The 22,437-nt window shown below is 47.7% G+C and overlaps 1 protein-coding gene across 4 annotated transcripts in view; it reads right to left on the bottom strand.

Annotated features, from left to right (window-relative positions):
* SETD1A (SET domain containing 1A, histone lysine methyltransferase) overlaps window positions 1-22,181 on the bottom strand; it is a 41,238-nt gene extending 19,057 nt beyond the window's left edge. For 3 of the 4 annotated variants that reach the window (XR_008597961.1, XM_054992982.1, XM_054992980.1), the window contains exons 1-15: window positions 21,910-22,181; window positions 19,631-19,767; window positions 18,615-18,767; window positions 14,987-15,082; window positions 14,073-14,343; window positions 13,853-13,959; window positions 12,992-13,215; window positions 11,788-12,859; window positions 9,913-10,815; window positions 9,537-9,716; window positions 6,806-6,893; window positions 6,586-6,719; window positions 5,135-5,213; window positions 2,723-2,998; window positions 239-1,672 (exon numbers count right to left, since the gene is read on the bottom strand). Coding sequence is in view for 3 of the 4 variants with exons in the window: in XM_054992982.1 (XP_054848957.1) it covers window positions 239-1,672; window positions 2,723-2,998; window positions 5,135-5,213; window positions 6,586-6,719; window positions 6,806-6,893; window positions 9,537-9,716; window positions 9,913-10,815; window positions 11,788-12,859; window positions 12,992-13,215; window positions 13,853-13,959; window positions 14,073-14,343; window positions 14,987-15,082; window positions 18,615-18,752 (5,002 nt within the window). In the remaining variant the exon portion in view is untranslated. Of the gene's footprint in view, window positions 1-238; window positions 1,673-2,722; window positions 2,999-5,134; window positions 5,214-6,585; window positions 6,720-6,805; window positions 6,894-9,536; window positions 9,717-9,912; window positions 10,816-11,787; window positions 12,860-12,991; window positions 13,216-13,852; window positions 13,960-14,072; window positions 14,344-14,986; window positions 15,083-18,614; window positions 18,768-19,630; window positions 19,777-21,909 lie in introns of those variants that run through there. The other variant, XM_054992981.1, reaches the window with a different exon arrangement.
* Window positions 22,182-22,437: the final 256 nt, after the last annotated feature.

A 22,437-nucleotide genomic window follows, 5' to 3' on the forward strand; every position in this document is an offset into this window, starting at 1 on the left:
TGCTATGATCCCTTTCCCAATCATTGACAGGAAGGATGAAAAGTGCCAGGACATATCTAAGCAACTAATAACCATCCCCTCTTGGCCAGAGAATAATAGCAAGGGGAGGAGAGAAACCCTAGGATCATAATCAGAATCTTTAGACCCTCACAAACTACAACTCCCAGGATTCTTCGGGGGAACATAGGATCATAAAAAAAATGTGAACTCATAGGACAAATGTGAACCACAAGGATATTGGTGTGGTGGACCCAGTGGGTATCATTCAGCCAGTCCGTGCTGTTGTCCTCATGCAGCAGGCGCTCGTACGTCAGCCGCAGGTACTTCATGTCCTCCAGATCCAGCCCCGAGTTCCAGATGTCATACAAGATGGTCATTTGCTCAAACTCACTTCGTGTCTCAAAGGAAGGAGGTGGCGGAGGGGGCTGTGCTGTGCTGGGCTTGTATGAGTGGGAGCGGAGAGATCTCCTGCGAATCTCCCCTTCGTCACTGCTGTCAGCACTTTCTTCATCTTCTTCCTCATCCTCCTCACTCTCTGAAGGAAACAGATCCTCAGGTCCAAAAGGCAATGCCCCCAAGTCCTTTATGGCCTCTTCCTTGAGCCAGTGAGGAGGCTTTTTGGCTTGCTGCTGCTCCAAGACAGCTGCCTTTGGCTTCTCAGCTGGCAGGGAAGGTGGTGGGGGCAGCGTAAGAAGGTCACCCACATCTGGTTCGGCTTTGATCTCACTGGCATCTGCCACCACCTCCTCGGGAGCCTCCAAGACCTCACTCATGGGCTCACTATACAAATCCACCAGCAACAGGTTAGCAGAGCCCAGCAAAGGTGCATCATCCGGCTTGCGGGAAACAGTCACTGGTGCTGCACGGACAGCCATAGCATAGTTGTGCTCCAAGAGAATGCTGCTGACTTCAAGGGACTGTGCAGGAGGCAGCGAGGCCTTGGGCTCCTCAGCCTCATCAGAGGTCTCTGTCGCCTCAGAGTCTTCGCTGCCTGCACCAGGAGGCATCTTGAGAGCCACATCCGCCAGCACAGCCAGGTCAGGTTGATTTGCCAGCTCTAGCAGTGAGGAGGCACCCATTCGTTCACGCATGCGCAGCTTGTCCTCTTCTGGGGCCTGCAGTACCCGCAGGGCTTCTGAGCTACGAGATCGAGAGCGGTTTCGGGACCGGCCAGCTGGCAGCAGCTCATCTGACCAACATTTCACCAGGGAGGCGTGGTCAGCAGGAAGGTTGCTGATTGTTCTTTGGCTGGCTTTTGGGGGCTCCCGCTTCCGACTGGCAGGAACCACAGGCCTGGTGGGGAACGTTGCAGAAGGCAGGGAGCAAGGAACTGGACTTGGGGCATCTGAGGTTAAGGACACTTGGGGTGGTAGTGTGGGTTCCACAGGCACTAATGGGAGTTGTGCTTCCTCTGTGGGGGCAGGAGGAGGAGGAGGTGGAGGAAGAAGAGCTGGGGCAGCCAAGTCAGGCAGCTTCTCCAAGGCCCCTTTGGTTGAGTCATCCTCACCAGGAGTAGAGAAGGAGACTGTTTTCCGGCGTTTCTTGGGTGGAGGCAGGAGTGGAATAGGTGAGGAAGGCCGCTCTTCTGGTCTCGATACTGTTCCAACATCCTCTGGTGGTGGGACTGGTTTGCTGTCCTCCAGAGGAGCAGGTTTCTCCTCTACCACAAGGCCTGTGTCAGTGAGATAAACTGGGTATTAGATATATAGAGTGGATGGATCAGTTTTGTTCTTGAGATTCTGTTTAGAGAAACTCTGACTTCTAAAACCTTTCATTCCATACTCATCTGATCCGTCACTTTGGTCAACTGGGTTAAGAATGGGGCACAGCTCACTGACGGAGCAGACACCCCGACAGTAGAAAAGTCACAGCCATCTCAAAAAGGGACCATTGGATACTCACCATGGAGAGTCCTTCTCCTCTGAGGAATGGAGGACATCTTGGGAGATCCCACCAAGATGTCCTCTGCCTCAGAGGGAGAAGTCTCCTGTAACAGAGCCTCTGCCTGAGAGCCTCAAGCCCCACTGTGCCAGATGGACCTCTGGTCTGCCTTAGTATAAAGCAGTTTGATTCATTCACATGAAGAGCCATTCCCAGCTACTGTGAGGCACCGTAATTAGGTGCGCCAGAGACTGAACCTGGAACCCACTGCATGGCCAAGCAAGCGCTCTACAACAAAGGCTGCAACATTCAGTCCGCTCTATTTGTCTACTAAAAACACTACCAACAGGAAGGGTGTCCCCTAATTAACTGGGAAGCAGGATTTTTCAAAGAAGTTATTATCAATACAAGAGCTGACAGAAAATGTTGAAGGCATTCCCCTTCTCACATACAAGGGAAGGAATGCCTCTTCTAAGATGATTCTATGGCACACACCATTCCAATAGCCAAGGGAATGGGTATTTTGCTTCAGAACGGATAGTTTGGCAACTCATAGTTTTGAAGCAAAATATATACATCTTTGGGTATTAGATAATGAGCATCCTATCAAGCATGATCTTAATGTTCTTAATCTGGGAGAACTCATATTAATCAACCAAGATTTCCTCAGCTAAGTAAAAGCCCAGTTTATAAAAAGCCTTTTGTTTCTGGAGCTAGCCAGTGCAAACACTACAATTCTCTGAGGCCTTCAAAGTTCAGCAACTGTGAAGTCTCCAGTTGCCGTCACTCCCACCTGTTCCGGCAATGCTTATGTGGCTCTTCTGCAGGCTACGTATCTCACCTTGGATCCCTCCAGCTTCTGGTTTCTTCCTGGCCAGCTCAGCATCAGTTGCTTGCTGTGCTCTCTCTTCTGGGCCCAGCAGTGGCTTCATAGAACTGACCATGACAGAGTCATCCATTTCCTCCATACTCTCAGCCTCCTCCTCATCTGATGAGGAGGAGGTAGACGAGGAAGACGAGGATGAAGAGCTGCTCTCAGAGTCAGAAGTGCTGTCGCTGTCCTCATCGGACTCTTCGTAAAGAGAATACTTGGAGGAACCATCGCTGTCAGCTTCATCTGGAAAAAGGGGAAGAATTACAATTTGGGCTGAGTTAACTGTGAGATTCCACAACAGCCTGGCCCCATAATTTTGTTTTCCAAGCACCCACCTCAGCTTTCATTTAAGTCAGGGGTATGTTTCTAGTTCCCATGGTTCCAAAGTTATGGATGAAAATATATGGCCAACACATGATGAAATCTCAAGAGGTGTCATATATGCCTGCCTGCATATCTGCCATGAATGTATTCTGTGTTATGTACTGATCCTCTGAGGGCATGGGAAGTTTCTTATTGATGCGAAGCCAGTCGATTATCTTGCAGGCATTTACTTTCTTTTTCCCTGCCGCTTCGAGCAAGTGTCCTTGAATGCCGGCTGCGGCTGGCTCGAGATGTATCCTTCTTGGGAACGGAGATGATTTCATTCTTTGCTCTGTCTAGCCTAAACCCATCTTCTCCCCTTCAACCCTGGCTCCTTCGTGCCAGAACTTTAACGGTCACTGTCCTGAGGGTGGGAATCTTCCCTATCACTAACACCACCAACCCCATTTACGTCACTTCTGCCAATACAGTTGTCTGAGCCCCTTGAACTTGATGGATCACTAATAAAGTTACTTCAACCAATACACCTGCGTGGTTTCTGTGGAGAACTTGGGGGATCTACCTGCCAGGGACCAACAAGAAGCTAAAGAGTTACATGAGCAAGACTTCCAGTGGTTAAAATCAGCACTTCAGTAACCAGGAGAAATCAGAATTATGCAAAACATGAAGTGGAAAAATTATGCTAGGAGGAATTACACACATCCGCTCAACACATATATATGTGCTGAATTTAGAGTGCCTTGGCTACAGCCACACAGTAAACCTGCCACATGACATCCATGTCATACTACTGCGACGCATGTCATACAGCACTGATGCCTTGGAAGAAGGTTCAAAACCTTCAGGACGAAACATAGAAAGCAAAGCTATGGAACTCTCTTCCCACAGCTGGTCAACTTGCACCTGGAATTGCTGCGCTAATTTTTTTTTTATTCGGCCACGCTTTTGCTTAAGGTTTATTTGACCAATAGGTTAATCTTCCTCCTATTCCAACAGTTTCTTCTGTTCCTAGATGCTGATTTTAAGAGATTTGTTTGAAGCACACTGAACAATGAATGGCTGAAGTTTGGCTAATTATGTGGCAGAGGATTGTTCTGAACAATCACAACATGAAGTGAAAACAGAGGAGGTATTGGCTTGGATCCAGCACTTCTGAGGCAGCAGCTACAGGAGAGGGGCATGTTGGAGTGCCATAGGAGGGGAGAACTAGGAAAATCCTTCTCCTTGGGCAGAGGACCTTGTGTCTGTGGAAACTCAGATCCAACCCACTGCTTGCATCAGCAGATATGGGTAAAACACAGAGATGACCCGCCAGTTAATTTTTACTGACTGAAAATGTGCCTCTAATCTTTGTCACACATAGATGGAATGCATCTTCGGAGATGATGCCGGATGCAAGAAATACATATTCATGTGAAAAAAATAGTATCAACTAGTATTTCTTCAGTTAGATGAATCCTTAACAGGGAAGTGAACATACGCCTGAAGATGGAGGGGGAAATCCCCAGTTAAAAAAATGAGACACTGGTAAAGGGAATTTACCACAGGTGAAATTATTTGTACAAAACCCGTACTGGGCCAGATGGATCCATGTTAATCCACAACTTGTCAGGAGCCAGGCCCAGAAGGAGTGCATTTTACTTTTCCACTTACTTAGCATGTCTGACCTGCCCTCATCATCACTGCCCATCCACATAGTGAAACATCATTTGAAATGGTCCAAGTCCACCATGCACAGAGCAGACTATGTGATCAACTGCTGTATTTTATCTGGTATATCAATCTTGCAAACTAAGCCAACATGCAGCCAAATCCAGCACTGCACTACTGTTTGAGTATAGTTAGTATTCTCAGAGGTGACCAGGTTAGGGTACATTCTTGTTCTCCTCCCCTGACCCCCATGGCCAGGGCTGAGTATTACCTAAATATAGCTGACCGATTAAATTCTTGCAAATTATGTTTGCTTCACAAACCAATCATCTTTCATTCACATTGCTACTTAATCAATTCTGAGCAGTGACTGCCTCATGCACTTCATCATCAACTGGGAAATACCTTCTGATTCCTTGCCTTTTGTCCTGCGTTCCCTGGCACCTTCTGCCTCTTCCCTTCGCCGATCTTCCTCTTCTTCCTCCTGAGAACATAGTCATAAACAGTTTTACAAACACTGGCTCTTTCAACAAACCAAGGCATGTGGACTTGAATTTTTACATTGCATAACAGTGGAGTGGGCAGGAAGACTAGCAAAACTGCTCAATCAGTATTCAAACTACTCTTAAATATTGCGACTGCAGCAAGTTTTGGAGTTGGCCAGCGGAGTGGGCAGGAGCAGAGTCCTTATCTATATAGAATACTGGCTGCAAATCTCAGCTGGATTTGGGTAGTTTTAATAAGGGGTAGGCAAAATGAAACAGCTTCTGGAACAGTGGACCCAATTCAGGCAAAGACGCTGTAATGTGCCCTCTCTCCCAAAACAGGAGAGGCACTGGGCCAGTGGCAGCATCCTGTTTGCCTTAATTAGCAACTCTACCCACCAATCGGATTCCAAAGGAAGAGACTGAGCCTTTAGCGTTATACCAATTAACTTACCTGGCGGGAAGGAGAATATGCATGGGATGCATGAGGGCGTTTTTTGTCCAGTGATTCTCAAGCAATGGCATTGTCTCCCTGTCAATCAGGTCATTGAAAGGGGAGGAGCACCAGCCCCCTCCCCCCAACCCACTGACTTCAGAAACGTTCCTTCAATTTAACTCTGTTGGAGGGGAGGAGGGGAAGGTGCATCCTTTTCTTTGGGGCTACCCTGGCAACGGCACAGTCTCCCTGCCTATCAGTCCCTAGGAGCATGACCCCTCCCTGCCTATCAGGTTTGGAATACGGGGATAGGTAAAAACGGGATTTTCATTTAATGCACAGAACAGGAGGAAATGCCCTCCCTTTACCCACCATGTATCAGGCATGGAGCAGATAGCAATGCCCACCACCCCGTCACATTGCTGCGCTGCACTGGTGGGGGTGCTCTCCTACTGGGGTGCTGCAAGGTCACTACCGCAATGCCTTTACTGCTTTGCCAACCAGTTTCCCACTCTAGTTTGTGCCTTCCAAGTGTCTCCTTATTTGGGCTCCATTGTTGTGTTGTGTGTAATTAAGGAAAAATCTTGGTAGGTCAATGATTTAGAGGGAGGACAGTGTTCTGTGTAATTCTAGTGCCATAAAGTGCAAAAAGAACTGCTCCAGAGCCCTGTTTCCCCAACTCCGCTTGAAAAGGACAGCGTGAATCTGTGCATGCGCAGCCATCACTCACCTTGCATGCGCAATGGGGTCAAAATGTATGACAACAACCCCCCCCCCCAATGGATTAGATCCAACTGGCAACAGCCCACCCGAAACAAATCAATAACGGAAAGAGTTCATTCAGAAACTCTGGATTTGAAACAGTAACAAAAAGTTTTTCAGTGCACACCTTAGTTTTAACGCTGGAAGGCATGGCCAAAAAGTGATCAACTCACCTTCTCAGAAGATGAATCCTCAGATGCTTCCTCTCCTTCACTGTCCAGGCAGAAAAGTTTCCGCCGTTTTCCCGGGCCCTTGATCCGCTCATCATCCCTCTTGGACACTTTGGGCATCTGGGAGGACTCTTTGTCTGCAAAATTGAAAAGAAAAAAATATTGTTGGCTCCATCACGGACATTTAAAAGCATACTCAAATGTGAGGGATGAAATAATTTACCCTCCTCATCCTCTTCAGCAGGAGTAGATGGGCGGGGCTGTTTCACCTCACTGTCCTCAGAGATTTCAGACGGCTCTTTCCTTTTCACCTGCAACCAGCAATGCTGTGAGTTTCTTGCAATGAGACATACTCAGAAAGTGAGCAGCTTACTTCAAGGAAATATTGAAACCAGTGCCTTTGCCTGATTAAGGAGGATGACCCCTGCCTCGAGATTGCCAGGTCCCCCTGGCAACCAGCCAGAGGTGGCGGGGGTGGTTACTTAACCTGTCTCCCTAGTGCGCGCATGTGCACGAGCTTCCCAGGCCAATGATGTCACTTCCAGTGCAATCTAGAAGCAATGGTGTCGCACCAGGCCGATTATCTCACATCAGAAGTGACGGGGCCAGTCATTGGCTGGGGGGGGAGTGTGAGCCCATTTCCCTGGTCTGTCTCCACCCTCTGATCAGCTGGAGATTGGCAGGCAGAGGCATGAATCGCTGGGATATTGTCTGCCATAGGCGGGGCACCTGGCAAGTCTACCTCTAACCCCATGGCACAATCCACACTGCAACCTCATTCTGCTCCACATCTCAACAAGGGCTGCGCATGGAGTGGAGCTGGGCAGCTGCAGTGACATGCACGCCTTCCATTTGCAAGATCACACAGTTACATGCTGTCCTATCTTACTATATAATTGAGTACGTGTAGTTCAGACAACTCACTTTATACCCTGGTGCACCACCAGAGGGCGCTGCCATGGAGGGAAGCCTAGGCAAGGCACCATGTCCCTCCAGAAAACGTGCCATGGTGGGAAGCCCAGGCTGGGAGCAGGATGGGAGCAGGTGGCAATGCCAGCCTTCTGCCTTCACCCAGCTGGTATTAGGAATGGAGCAGATGGCAACGGCGCTCCCCGCCTTAACCCAGTTGGTATTAGGAGCAGAGCAGGTGGCAATGTCTGCCCCCCTTTGAACCACTGGGATCAGGAGCAGAGCAGTTGACAATGCCCGCCCCCCATCTTAACCAAGCTGGTATTAGGAGCAGAGCAGGTGGCTATGCCCATCTCTGCCTTAACCCAGTTGGTGTTAGGAGTAGAGCAGGTGGTAATACCTAGCCCTCGCCTTAACCCAGCTAGTATCAGCAGCAGAGCAGGTGGTAATGCCTGCGTCCCCTTTGAACCAGCTGGGATCAGGAGCAGAGCAGTTGGCAATGCCTGCCCCCTGTCTTAACTGAGCTGGTATTAGGAGGAGCAGGTGGCAATGCCCTCTCCCCGCCTTAACCCAGCTGGTATTAGGAGCGGAGCAGGTGGCAATGCCCATCCCTTGCCATAACCCAGCTGGTATAAGGAGCAGAACAGGTGGCAATGCCCACTGCCCGCTTTAACCCAGCTGGTATTAGGAGTAGAGTAGGTGGAATTTCCCCTCTCACCTTAACACAGCTGTTATTAGGAGCAGAGCAGGGGGCAATGCCACCCCTGACCTTAACACAGCTCGTATTAGGAGTGGAGAAGGTGGCAATGCCAACCCCCCTTCACCCAGCTGGGATCAGAAGCAGAGTAGGTGGCTTTGCCCACCTACTGCCTTAACCCAGCAGGCATTAGGAGCGGAGAAGGTGGCAATGCCAACTCCCCCCCCTTCACCCAGCTGGAATCAGGAGTTCATATGGCAATACCTGCCCTTCGTCACCTGACTGGGATCAGGAGTGGAGCAGGTGGCAATGCCCCCCTGCCTTAAACCAGTTGGTATTAGTGGAGGAGCAGATGGCAATGCCCACCTCGCGCCTTCACCTGGCTGGGATCAGGCACAGAGCAGGAGGCAATGCCCTTCTTCCCTTCACCCAGCTGGGATAAGGAGCAGAGCAGGTGGCAGTGCCTGCCCTCTTCAACCTACCGGAATAAGCCACTGAGCAGGCAGCAATGCCCACCCTGTCTTCACCCTGCTGGAGTCAGGAGCCAAGCATGCAGCAAGGCCTGCCTCCCCTTCAACCTGCTGGAATCAGGAGCAGAGCAGGCAGCAACGCCTGACCCGCTTCACCCACGTGTAGTCAGGCACAGAACAGGAGGAAATGCCCTCCCTTTACCCACCATGTATCAGGCATGGAGCAGGTAGCAATGCCCACCACCCTGTCACATGGCCCAGATCAGGCATGGAGCAGATGACAATGCCCACCCCCCTCCTTCACCAGCTGGGATCAGTGTCAGAGGAGGAGTGAATGTCTGCCTGCCCGCCCTCCCCTTTCTAGAGCCCGTTGTATTTTTTCCACAACAGGCTTTGTTGCTAGTGTTTAATGGTTCCCTAAAGATAATGTGCAAGCACAGCACAGGCTGGGCTAACCATAAATTAACTACAATGCTTTTGATTATTTCTGAAACTGGATCTGTTTTAAATTCTTAATAGTATTTGCTTTTTTGTTGCTTGGATAATTTAGGGATGCAAACTGCCTTGAATATTACATACAACAGAAATGTATGGTAATTTCTAAATAATAACCACAAACCAACCTGCGCCCCTTGAATGAAGCATACCAAACTAAGCTGGCTCACAGTTAGAGGTACCAACCTCCAGGTGGGGCCTGGAGTTCTCCCAAATTTCACCTGATCTCCAGGACTGCAGAGATTAGATCCTCTGGAGGAAATGGTAGCTTCGAAGTGCAGACTCTGGCATCATATTTCTGCTGATCTCCCCTCCTCAAATCCACCCACCGAATGTCCAGGAATTTCCCAAGCCAGACTTGGCAACCCTACTAACCGCCTTACCTTAAAGGATGGGAGCCTGAGAACTCCTCGAAAGCCGGTCCCAAAGCCAAACCCCTCCAAGCCACCACCAGTACCGCCACTCTTGGCCCAGTCAACCAGGGACAGCAGGGCAGGGTCTTTCAGTTTGGTTTTATCCTTCTCCTCCTCCTTGGCTGGTTGCTTAGCAGTACTTTGGAAAGGCTGCAGATAACAACACCTAGACATTAGTGACAGTAGACAGAGGAAAAGGGATCGGGGGCGGGTTCAGGACTTGGGAAGAAGAGCAGCATGCTCCGAAGCAGCACATATTGTGAGGTAAGAGCAAAAAGCGCCAAACCTACTGGGCACCAAAACGTGAGAGGGATGAGAGATCCTGGCACCCCCCCCCTTGTGTTACCTTGGCTTTCTCCTCCTTGCGCTCCCACCACTTGTCAAAAGTGCTGAAAGCCACATTCTCCACCATCTTGCGATTGAGGTCCCGCTGCATGATACTCTTCATCTCCTGCATAAGCGTAGCAAGGACACTGTCCACCACTGAGGCATGGGGGTCCTTGGGGAGGGGCGGGGGTGGCACCACTTCCTCCTGGTACCCCCATGGGGCTGCCCGAAAATCAAGGAGGCGCTGCGGGGGTGGAAGAGGGGGCTGCTCTGAGGAATGCTGTTGCTCTGAAGTGCCCATGGCAGATGGCTGCTGCTGCATGAACAACTGATCTCTCTGGAAGTGACGCCCTCCCTGGTCCATTAGGTAGCCATGTCCATAGAGAGGCCGACTGCAGAATGAAGCTGCCTCCCGGTGGTAGGAGAAAGGGTCCTCAAACTGGCCTTTGCTCTGACGGAGCTGCTGCAAGCGGCTCAGCATCTGTGTCTGCATCTGGAAGGACATGGGCATCCCACCCCACTGGTTGCCCAAGCGGTTCATCAGTTCCATTGAGTTCACAAAGTCATAGATGTGGGGGGCACCTCGGCCCCCACCAACCACGCCCCCTCGCCCCCTGAAGTCTGACAGGCGGTGTGCATGCCGTGGCCCAACCTGACCATAGGCAGACAGCGAGTGGGTTTTACCCGTCAGGTGGGGAATGGAGACTGACATGAGAGGCTGTAGAGGATAGGCAGGGGGTGGCGGTGGTGGCTCTGGCCTGTGGTGTTGAGTAAAAGAGGACACACCCAGCGGTAAGTGGCCCAGGGCTGAAGACATTACAGAAAAATGCGATTCAGACACTCCTGCCACAGGGGTTGGGGGCTCCACCTCTGCTTCATCATCTGAAATTTCCATGTCCTCACCCGATGAATGCTGAGATGCCTGGGGAACAAAAAGGGAGAGACAGATGGTGGTAGTGAGATACATGCTTCCCTAAGTATTATCCAGCAACCTCTTCCTGCAGCTCCCAGTTGCCTATTGCCACACCTTACAAACCATCCCCTCACCTGGCCAGTCCTGATATTACAACTGGGGAAGAAACGTGACTCGGTGGAGCATCTGTTTGGCATGCAGAAGGTCCAAGCCTCAACCCCAAGCATTGCCAGTAAGTGACTTGAGATCCTGGACAGCCTCTGCCAATCTGAGCAGACAATATTGACTTCGATGGACCAATGGTCTGATTCAACATAAGGCAGCTACGTGGGATCATGTGGATAGTTCCTGTTCTTCCCTTTGCCTCCTCTGCTCCCATGCCACCTCCTTTTCTCAGTTACGTTGGACATGCTCAGCTCTTTCAGAGCTACACATTCCTACCTGCATTATTACCTCTAAGCTGTTTTGAGTCTCTCTCAAAAAACTGGGGTACATATTTGCTCTGACAACCAACTGCATTTTATTCACAGGGTTCCAAATATCTGCATCACTACTATTGTGTCGACAAACACAGAACTATAGCTAAATAGGAGGCCTGCCTTTACAAAGTTTTTAAGCAACGATGTCCCTAGCCCTTCTGAGCTGAGCAGAGAATCTTTAAAAGCTAGAATTAGCATCTGATGATATCCAAGATGACTGACAACGCCTGTTGTCAGGTCATTCTCGTTCTACAGCCCTTCATTTGTGCCTGCTGGACCCCAAAAATACTACTGACTGCTCCCATCCAACATTTCTAAGCATTATTTAAAAAAACAAAATTCTTAAATCTGCAGGAACAAAAAAATCGCCCTTGAATCTTTCTGACTTCCTTTAAGACATACAATTTACATGCTCGTAACTTTTTCCCTAATTTGTTCTTCAAGTACCAAAATTTTGGAATTTTTTTTTAAAAAATGCAGATTCCAAATCCCTCGATCTTACTTTGTCTTGCCCATTTGCTTTGGGGGATTCTGCTCCTGATCCCATGTCCAACGCAGGCACCACATCTTCAAAACTGACCGGGAGGGGTGGTGGTGGAGTACAGGGCCCATGTGGCTCCACCCCCTTGGGGGGCCCTCCTTTCTCCTCCTCTTCCTCTTCTGTGTCCGAATTTAGGAAAGAGAACTTGGATCTCTGCTCTTTCAACAGCATCTCAATGCGGGAGTCCAAGCTGCTGTGGTGAGCAAAGGGGACGCTCTCATTGGTGGTTTCAGGGGCTGGAGAGCCAGACCGAGCTGGGGAGGTCTGCACGGCAGGAGAGTGGGACCGATCGTCAGCCCCGAGAGACGCTGTTATCGCTGGGCTGATGTTCTCCTTAGATTCCTGAGCGAGAAATTCTGTGGGAGGCAGGGAATTGGCAGCAAAAGTCTCGGCTGTGGGGAGCAGCCGATAATCTTGGTCCACAGGGTGGGGTTCAGAAGGTAAGGAGAAAGGCTCTGGAGTTGCTGTATAGGTTGGGTAGAGCACACTGGGTGCTGGGAAATGCTCTGCACTCTGCTGAGCAAAAGTGTGACTGTTCTGAAACTGCGCACTGTCCGATACTGTTGCCACAGATGAAGAAGCGGATGAGGAGGAGGAGGAGGAAGAGGAGGCGGTGGTAGTGGTGGAGGTGGCAGCAGTGGTGATGACGGCAGTGGAGGAAGGGGTATCATCCCGTTGGGAGCGCTCTCTGTGTCGGGAATGGAAGCCAGAGTCCTCTCTTTGCTGGGAGCGATGAGAGGAGGAGGAGGAGGAGGAGCGCCCTTCGGAAGTGGAGGAATGGCGCTGGTACCGGCTGCCACTAACTGTAGCAGTACCACTGCCACTGGTGCCATCAAACTGCTGACTAAAAGGTGGGTAGTGATGGTCATTGCTGCGATAGTGAGAGGAGGAGGAGGATGACGAAGAAGAGGATGAAGATGATGAAGAGGAATAATGCCGCCGGGAGTAGGAGTCTGAAAAACTGTTCTCGTGCCGGCGGGATTTGTATGACGTTGACTCCGGCTGGTAAGTAGAGTAGCCTGGTGTCCCTTGCCTTGGAGAGGAAGAAGAAGCAGCAACTCCATGAGTGTCCTCTCCCACTTAGCTAGCCCCAAAGAGGCTAGCTGAAGAGAAAACCCTTTCCCAAACAGTCTCCCCATTCTTAGGACAGGAAAAAAACCCCTACCTGCTGGAGTAAGCAGAATCCTGGGAATACGGTGTTCCTCCCCGAGGGGTGTATGGAGTTCCCTGGGATGACTGCGGTGTGTACTGGCCATAAGAAGAAGGTGTGTCTTGCCGTCCGCTGGAATAGGGAGTGTCTTGGGAGCAGGGCGTACCATTGCCAGGCGTTGAAGGCATTGTATTGCCAAGGTAAGAGGAGTCAGTCGAATGGCGCCTTCGAGACTCTGACTGTAAAAGGAAAGAGGTATGGCTCAGCCCTCATGCAGTCCCTTCTCACCTGCAGCTGAAATGCAGCACACGTCGGCTGCCTATCTCAAATGCAACCCCTTTAGAGTAACAATCATCATTTAATGTTACAAGTGGAGAACAAGTGCCTGCAACTTTAGTAAAGTGCTGTAATCATCAACAGCGCTCCACAAGCAAAGTATGCAGATGTCTAAAAGGAGATCCCATCAGACTGCTTTTATGGTAACAATCAGGTGGTGGCAGAAGCCTAGAAAGCATCCTCTGAGTACAGTGCCACACAGGCAAGGGCTGGATGAAAAGGGAGCAGAAAGCATGGTTAGTTTTCTTGTTCGGAGCACAGTACCCAACAAGCACTGCTTTAAAAAACCCATTCATGGGGTCCTCTTGTGAAACATTTAACCAGTAATATGAAACCTGACTGCAAAATCATTTAATTGTCCATGACCAGAAGGCCAGTTAGTTCAAGACCCCTACTCCCAAATAAGGTTACCCTCCTGCCTCACTGACACTATCTAGATCTCTGCATGACAGAGCCAACAGATCCGGTAAACCATGGGGAAAGGGCCGAGGAATAAATGGCTTTGGAAGATTTAAGCAAGAGAACTTAGGATCTACTTACCGAGTCTGTTGGGAACTTTTCGTTCAGCATTTTGCCTCCTGTGGGGACAGTCTGAGGCGTATAGGAACCATTCACAATCAGCTCATAGTACTTCATTCGCTGCTGACCTGAGGGGAAAAAAGAAACTTGTATTAGAAGTGGGCACTATGTAAACCGAGGCAGAAGGGGAACTAGACTAAAGAGGGGACTGGCTCAAAGGAGCAGGCAAGACAGTAAATACCTTTGATGTCAAGCTGGGCGTGAATGATGTTGCCCATGACTGAAGTGTTGTGCAGGTTCTTGACGGTTTCCTTTGCTCCCCTTGTGCTGGTGAAGAGCACCTTGGCCAGGCCCAGGTGCTTGCGGTTCTTGGGATTGTAAAGGATCTCAATCTCCTCAATGTCGCCATATTTTTTGCACATCTCAGCCAGGAAGGGCTCCTTGATGTTGTCATTGAGCCGGGCAAAGGTCACCTCCTTCAGAGGGATCTGGCCCACGTAGAATTCATCCAGCTGTGGCAGCAACCAAAACAGAAGGGGTGAGAAGTGGGTGAGAAGTGTTTTACAAGTGCACAGGTACTATCAATTGGCATTTCACATTAGTGTAAGAAAAGCAACCACCATCAACAAATATAACAAATAAGTACATGACATTTGCCTTTTCCAGCCCTGGAAAATCCCCCTTTCCCCCTCCTATGCTCCTAGACTCCATCCTATGAGAATTTCTTCTTTGAAAACAGAAGATTTCTACTTCCAAAGAAACGCTGGCTACTTGTCAGCCCCTAAGGTAAAAACAGGCAGGATCAGACCATCTTGCCCCATGTACCCTTCTTCCTCCTCCCACCCCCTAGACAGCCAGCTCCCCCAACAAGCAAAAGCCATTACTTCCTTCTTCCCTTCTGCTCAGATTTATCCCATTGTGGAAAGTCCTTTGGAAAAGCAAGTGGATCACAGGAGGACCATTTAGAACCAAATTCAGACAATATTTTTACAGTGTGACACACAGCTACATTCAAGTATACTTAGCCACTCCTGAACTTTTAGTGGGCCTCCAAGAAAGGCAGTTGTGGCAATGGTACTATGCATATGATCTGGGGGACTGGAAACATTAGCGAGCAAGCAAAGAAGGATACACAATCAGGTGAGTTCAACCTACCTTAAACTTTGGGACAGGGAGGGAAAGGTCTCTGTTCTTGGACCATATCCGGTGCCTGGGATCCCGCACATCACCCACAGGGGCATAGCCCGAATCCTTCAGAACGGAAGTATTTATTAGACAGCAGTAACAAATCAAAAAGCCTCAACAGAAAAGCAAATGTCCTGCAGGTCAGTCCTTCTTTGGTTGGGTCTACAAAACTTCTGAGGAGGTGGTTGGTCATTCACTATGATTCTCTACACTGTCGCAGGCATAAAGGATCATACCCAAATTAAAGCAGCCATTCAAGCAGTTTGGATCAACCTGATCTGGGGCAAATATATAAATGCTAGAATTCATGAAAAGGGCTGAAGGAAAATAAGAAAACAAAAAATTGAAGAAAAACAAGGTGCTGTAAAACACAATTGATTATTATTATATACTCTGAAGTTCAGCCTCACCTGGATAATCCAAGTGAGCCTGATCTCATTAGATATCAGAAACTAAGCAAGGTCACCCTTGTTTAGTAACTGGATGGGAGACCTCCAACGAAGACTAGGGTTGCAGAGGCAGGCAATATCAAACCACGTGTTAGTCTCTTACCAAGAAAACCCCACTAGGGTTGCCCATAAGTCAGCCATGACTTGAGGGCACTCTCCACCACACCACTCTGAAGTTCATAGTCTATGATTTTTGTAATGGAAAAGAAAGAGCCACTCCGCCATGCTGAAGATTTGTGAGAACACGACTTGTGAGCATTGTCTGTCTTCTTCAGCAGCAGCTTGTGCACATAGCCAAACTACTTTTTAATGCACTCCCACAATACAAGCATCAGGTGGTATGTCCATTCACAGCAAGAAAGCCATATTGGTGGCTGCTCATGGGGAAGATGATATATGCCAATGCAGTGCAGCAGACAGAAAAGCAGGACTTGAATCTGGGTATCCCAAACTGAAGCTCATGTCTGTTGTAGACTCCGTGAACAGAACTTAGCAAACATTTTCTCTTAGTTATCCACACATTAACAACAACAGTAAGGGTTATGAAGACTAGATCCAAAGGTGAACAAAATGACTCCTTTTGCGAGCAGAATGGCATCTCTGAATTCAACCCTAACTCTTGAAAGCATTTAGTGAAATAACGTAGCTCTATACAGACCATTGGTATCAGCAGCACAGACAAGCCAAGGAATGTGCATGGCCCTTGGAACTCTAGCCAATGTACCAATCTCCACTTTCAAGTCCAGCGACATATATCTCAATCCTGAACTATTTGGAAATAAACTCTACTCGTTTAAATAAAACGAAACACTTCTAACCAAAACGTGGCCAAAAAAATAGGCAACGGTGGGGATGGTAGTATCTTTAATACTACCATCCCCATGTCGGCCTCCCACCTTTGGGGTGGGGAAGGTTCTCCCCACCACTGCACCTTGTTAATTTGTTTTATTATTTGTATATTGATTTTAGTTTTTGTTTTTATCGTTTTTAACTGTTCACCGCCCAGAGCCCCTGGGGATGGGCGGTATATAAATTGAATAAATAAATAAATAAATAAATAAATAAGTGGGTTTTAAGGCTGGACCTCACAATCACCCCAATTATAGAAACAAAAACAATCCAAATCTCAAACTGTTACTGTATCAATCACCCCCACCCCCTTGTATCCCATGCTCTACACAGTGCTGAAGTTCCGCTTTGTCACCACCACTTCTGTTGCTTAGGGAATGTTCAAACAAAGAAACATCAAAACAGAAACTGATTTGCTGTCTTCAAGAAAGTGAAACTAAGGTTGGCTTCATAACCATGCAGAAAGGACGGGGTGGGGGGGGGGAACTGAATTGAAGAAGATCCATCCCTCCTGTTTTAAGGGGAGGGGCTGTGGTTCTCTTCTTTTGCACCCCTCTCTGCACTAATATGTAAGCATTCTGGCTTTTGTGCATATTTTAGTAGGAGAACTCAGGGTCAAACATGTATTCTTTATATATTCAGAAAAAAAATGCAACCAGCAAGCAATAGAGCCAATGATGCAAGATGCCTTCACAGGCAAGCCAACATTTAAGAAAGGGAAATGCTCATGGCTGGGCAACCTCTATAAGACAGCCTGCTTTTACAAGCTCCATTCTCACTTCTGAGCAGATTCTGAAGTGGAATCAAGTATTTTTGGAAAATTTAACCATAGCTTTAAATTAAGAACAGGTTGTAACGTTAAAGCTTGTTTACTGCTATTAAACAAAAAAGGTTAATGGCTGTGGGAAAATAATATCTTATTTAAATTGTGTGTGCGTGCGTGGGGGGGGGACATGTATTGAACCTTCCCATTTCCTAAAAAACCCATTATGGACAAACTACAGTATTTACTCCAATGAAAGACTAGCGTATGTCAGGTATGCCATCAAAATAATAAAAGAGATTCATCTTATACTTACATACAAATTACAGTTATATCCAGTACAAAAAATTGGGTGTATAATTTTTTTAAGGGGGGGCATCTTACATTCGGGGCCACCTTCCTTTCAAATAAATATGGTACCAGATTTCACCAGGAGGCCTGCAATTTTCAACATGATACAAGCAACGCTCTTGCCATTTTTTCCTCCATGCTCTACAACAGTTTCTAAAGCCCAATAAGCAAACAAATAAATTCATTCTTTAGATTTTTATCCTAATGAATATCCTAATAACATAAGGAGACATAATCTAGATGAAGTTAAGACTCTTAAGATCCTGTTGATTTCAGTAGATTGTATCAAATGACTCTGCAACTTTCTGCTGGCTGACGAGGTTCTCTCTGTTAGTGAAAAGCACTGCTGTTAACAGAAAGCAGTTGATGGACACAACTCCACGGACCTTCCCAACTACTCCAATTCGCCTTGGAATATCTGTAACTCTTCCTATAATGTATATATATAATGTATTCAAGGGTGGGGGAGTTGATTGGTTGAATGGCCTAAACTAATAAGGAACAAAAACCTAAGAGTGTACGAACTCAAGAATACCTTGCCCTAAACCCTTTGTTCATAGCTCTGTGTTTCATCTACTGGGCCTCCAATCATCAAGAGGTGCCCATAAACCACAAGTCTCCTTCTTCTATTCAGCCAATTTGTCTTTCTGTTTCTCCTAGTGGCTGCCAGCCCCTGGAGCTCAGTTGTCACATTCCTTGATAGTACTGTGCGTGTTCAACATTTTTAAAAAATGCCAGGCCAGGAGAAAATATATATATTTCAAATTCAAACAGGCAATCACAATTGTTCAAAACCCCAAGTCAGAATTTTAGGCCTCAGGCCTAGTACAGCTGTACAAAGCTTCTGTGTAAAATGGTGCAAAAGATGGAAAGAGAATACTGGGAGTCAGCACAACAGAACAGGTGATGGAAACAATAAGGTTTAAACCTGACCCATCCAACAACTGAAGTAATACTACCCTCAACTTTGCAGTCTTCTCAGAAATGGCAAACTCCCGAACACACAGAACTACACTGCACAACAAAAATATGAGAACCTAGGTAACAAATATGAAAAGAGATGCTTTGAAAGGCATACGAATATTACATCTTGAAACCAAAGAGGAACCATCGTATCCTCCTCAACAGAAATCTTACAAATTTTCTCCACCCACATAAAAATAAAAATCCAGTACTATCCACTTACATTAGGGCTGAAATGCACCCCATCATAGCGATAGATCTTGTGGGGTGCCCGCTTGAGCACTGGGTCAACAATGAGCTTGTAGTTTCTCCACTGAAAATTAGGGGTTTTTTGGAAGTCACCCCCACCTTCTTGATCCATTCTGACTCATTTACACTGTAGGAGTGGAAACAAAACAAGACAAGGAAAACTTAAGTTATTCTCTGTAAAAAGATTGTAAAACACAGGAGCCAAATCATAGCCAACTGAGAACAACATGTTTGCATAAGGAACATTCTCCACTAATTTGCTCAGTTTCTGCAATTTATAAAGGGTGCAGAACTTTAAATTTTAGTTCACAGTACAGACCACCCTGATTTTGTTGTTGGTGCAAGCAGGTAAGCAGGATGATGCTATTAAGGAGGAAAAATAATACTAAATACCTTCTAAGATTGGAGAAATATGATCCTAGGTAATGAAAAACTTATGTCCCAAACAGCCTAAAAAATCTTAAAGAGTTGCAATCTCTACTTCAGTATTTTCCTCTGAAGCAAAATGCCCTATAATACAAGTAACCGAAGCAAATGCTTAACCAGTATCTCTATCTGAGAAGCCTGAAAGAAGAATCCACACATCCCTGAAGACGGCTTCTTCCGTTGCTCAAGTTCTCACTGGTAGGAAGTTTTAAAATGACCATAACTTTGGACTCATTCTTTCTCGGCCACTCCTCAAAGTTGTTTTTCTCCCCTTCTTCCTGCTACCCCTTTTCAAATATTGGGAAACTTGCCACTTTAGCATGCTCAAGCTTTCAATTCTGTTTGTGTTCTGCCTTCTATTGGACCTAAAGAAAAACAATTAAGCTACAAAAATCAAACAGCAATGCAAGTCTAGAAAGGCCTCCTTTCAAAATGAACAGTACTTGCCTCCTTTTCAAAGATGCTTGATGCACAAGGGCCCACACATACATTCGATTTAAAAGGCATGCAAGGCAATAACCAGAATATACTGCACAGCAGAAAACGGCACCGATAAAGTCATACCTGTTGTGGATTCTCTCTTCTGAGCTTTAGCTACCGGCAAACTACAATGTAGACGCACACTCTGTTTTTTCTTGCTTGCCAATAAAGCTTAGCTGGAGTTGCTTCAGTCCATAATGAAAAATAGGATACTTGAGAAACTAGGGAGAGGGTAGAGAAACCAAGAGTAAGGAGAAAAATATTTTAAAGTTCACCTAAATAAAATCTTATACCGATGGACCCAATTTAAAATTATGAAATTTTTTTGGGCAATTGAACAATTAGTATGGCAAGGACTGAGATGGTCAACCTGGTGGATGCAAAGGATGCTTGTAGTCAGAAGGAGCACTATATTCTATTTCCTGAAGACATGGAGGCCTTCTTTACCAAGATTAAGGTTATGGTTGTTCAAAGACTAGAAATGAATCAAGATTATGCAATAATTTACTAACCTAAAACTAGATCCCACAGAAGAATGATAAAATAACATGGAGCAACCCGAACTCAGATGCCTCCAGCAATAGGAACTTGGTATATTGTACATTTAGGTTGCAAAGAGGTACTAAATCCCCCGAGTCCTCTTTTTATTACTTCCAGTTAACAGCTACCACTCAAATACTCTCCTACTAGGACTCTGCTTATCCTTCACTAGGCTATACTGCCACCACAGCTCAGGCTCTCTCTCCCCAGTCCTCACCTGATTAAATTTGCAATTAAACATTCCTCACAACCTGATGATCTCTTTAAGTATACTTTATAGTTCAGTATCACGAACATCCTGATTCCATCCCCTCCCCTCTTAAAAAATTTAGTTCTTAAGTTTAAAATTTATTTTGGCAACACTATTCTGTTCAACTTCTTATATGCCTCCAAATCAGCCCTAGTCAATTGTTCCTTCACATCTCTCAGTGGGGTCCCCCTTTCTTTTCCCTCCCTCACCGTATTCCTAACTCCTCCCCATTCCATCTGTTTTCTTTTCATCTTTAGAACATCTACTATCTATAGGTGCCTATCACCGAAGCAGTCACTTCTCCCATGCCCAGCCTCCAGATGCTGATCTCAACCTCCACTTATTGCATCTTAGCTTTTATTCTGCCTTTAGCTCTAGGGCGTGGGTACAAGCACAAAAGTCTCCCGCTGCCAGGATTCCTTGATTCCTACTGCATCTGCTTTCCAAGGCAGTTTGATTCATGCTTCCTGCATACTCAAGTACACTTCCCAGCTGTCTTCTTCCTTGAGGCTTCAACCCTCTATAGCATCTTCTCAGAAGGCCCCTCCACACAGACTTCCATGCTCCAAGACAGCCACAAACGTCCTCTTCCCAAGCCACCATCCAATTCCTCCTTTTCAAGTACACCAAGCCCTCCTAGCCTAACTCTGCACTTTTTACACATCATAACAATAACCTGTACTTATATATTGCTCTTCTTAACAGAGTAGCACTCTACTCAGAGCAATGAACAAAGTCAATGTTACCATTATCCCCTCAATACAGCTAGGGAGCAAGAGCTGGGAGGAGTGGCTTATTCAAGGCCACTTACTGAGCTTACGGCAATAGTGGAATTCAAACCAGCAGAGTTCTGATTGGCAACCCAATCACATAATAATAGTAGCCACTGTGCTTATATACCACTCTTCCAGCCAGATTAGTTCCTCACTCAAAGCAGTGGACAAAATCAGTGTTATTATTATCCTCACAATGCAGCTGGGGAGCTGAGAGGAGTGGCTTACACCATGCCACTTACTGACCTTAGGGCAATAGTGGAATTCAAACCAGCAGAGTGTTGATCCACAGCCCAACCACTTAACCACTACACACAAGCAGCTCTTCCAGCACTTCTGGAAACCTCCCTCCCACCAAAGACACAGAGACATGTCTGGGGGAGGGGGTACTGGAAAATGCTTCACCTAACCCCCCCTTTCCCATAGCTAGAAAAGACATCTGTGTGGGGAGACTACAGAAGGCCTTACCCCTTTCATCTGCCCCCAGCACACACTTCAAAACATTCCTCTCCTTCACGCACTGCAAGAGGCCTAGTACTCCCCGCAGCCCCAGCCATCACCTCAGGCCGTTTTCCCTAGGTGCCCTCCTCCAATATCTATCCCACACACGTCTCCTCAGCTGCAGCCTGCCCACCCGCGCCCCCATCAGGTGTCCCGGCCCCGCCCACCAAGATTCACCCCGCTCTCCTGCGCGGGCGCGGGCGAACGCGCGCGCGCATACATATTCCCCCCCTCCCCCAAACACACACACACCGCCGCTCCCTCCCTCCCGCTTTTTCGGTCTCTCTCGCGCGCGTCACCTGCTCCTCCTCCTCCCCCCTCCTCCGCCTCTCAGGGGGCGCACGCGCGCGGCCCCCTCCTCCTTCTCCCCTCAGCCGGGCTCGCGCGCTCTGGTTTTCTCTCAGCCGCTGTCGCCCCCGTCTCTCAGTCTCTCCCGCGCACGCGCCCTCTTCTCCTCGTCTCTGCCTCGCGGCCGGTGAGGAAGGCGAGAGAAGGGGGGGAGGGGAAGGAAGGCGAGAGAGAGAGAGACAGAGGGAAGGGAAAGAGGTGACAACCCGCTGCCGCTACCGCCGCCGCCGACAGGGACCAGGGGGCGGGGCCAAAGCACTCGGGCGAGACTCTCGCGTCAGCTCGCGCGAGAAGTTGGGATTTTTTCTTTCCTTCGGACGCCCCTCGCAGTGTTCTATGGTGACGGGGTTGCCGCCTGTTGTTGGTTTCTCATCTGCTCTTTCGACATATTACATGAAGAATACAATGCGGTGGGGGGGGAGAAGTCTACCACTCGTGTATTCGTTGTATACAATAACGATTCTGGTGGTTCCGAGGGT

The sequence above is a fragment of the Eublepharis macularius genome, chromosome 12, assembly GCF_028583425.1.
Source record: "Eublepharis macularius isolate TG4126 chromosome 12, MPM_Emac_v1.0, whole genome shotgun sequence".
NCBI lineage: Eukaryota > Metazoa > Chordata > Lepidosauria > Squamata > Eublepharidae > Eublepharis > Eublepharis macularius.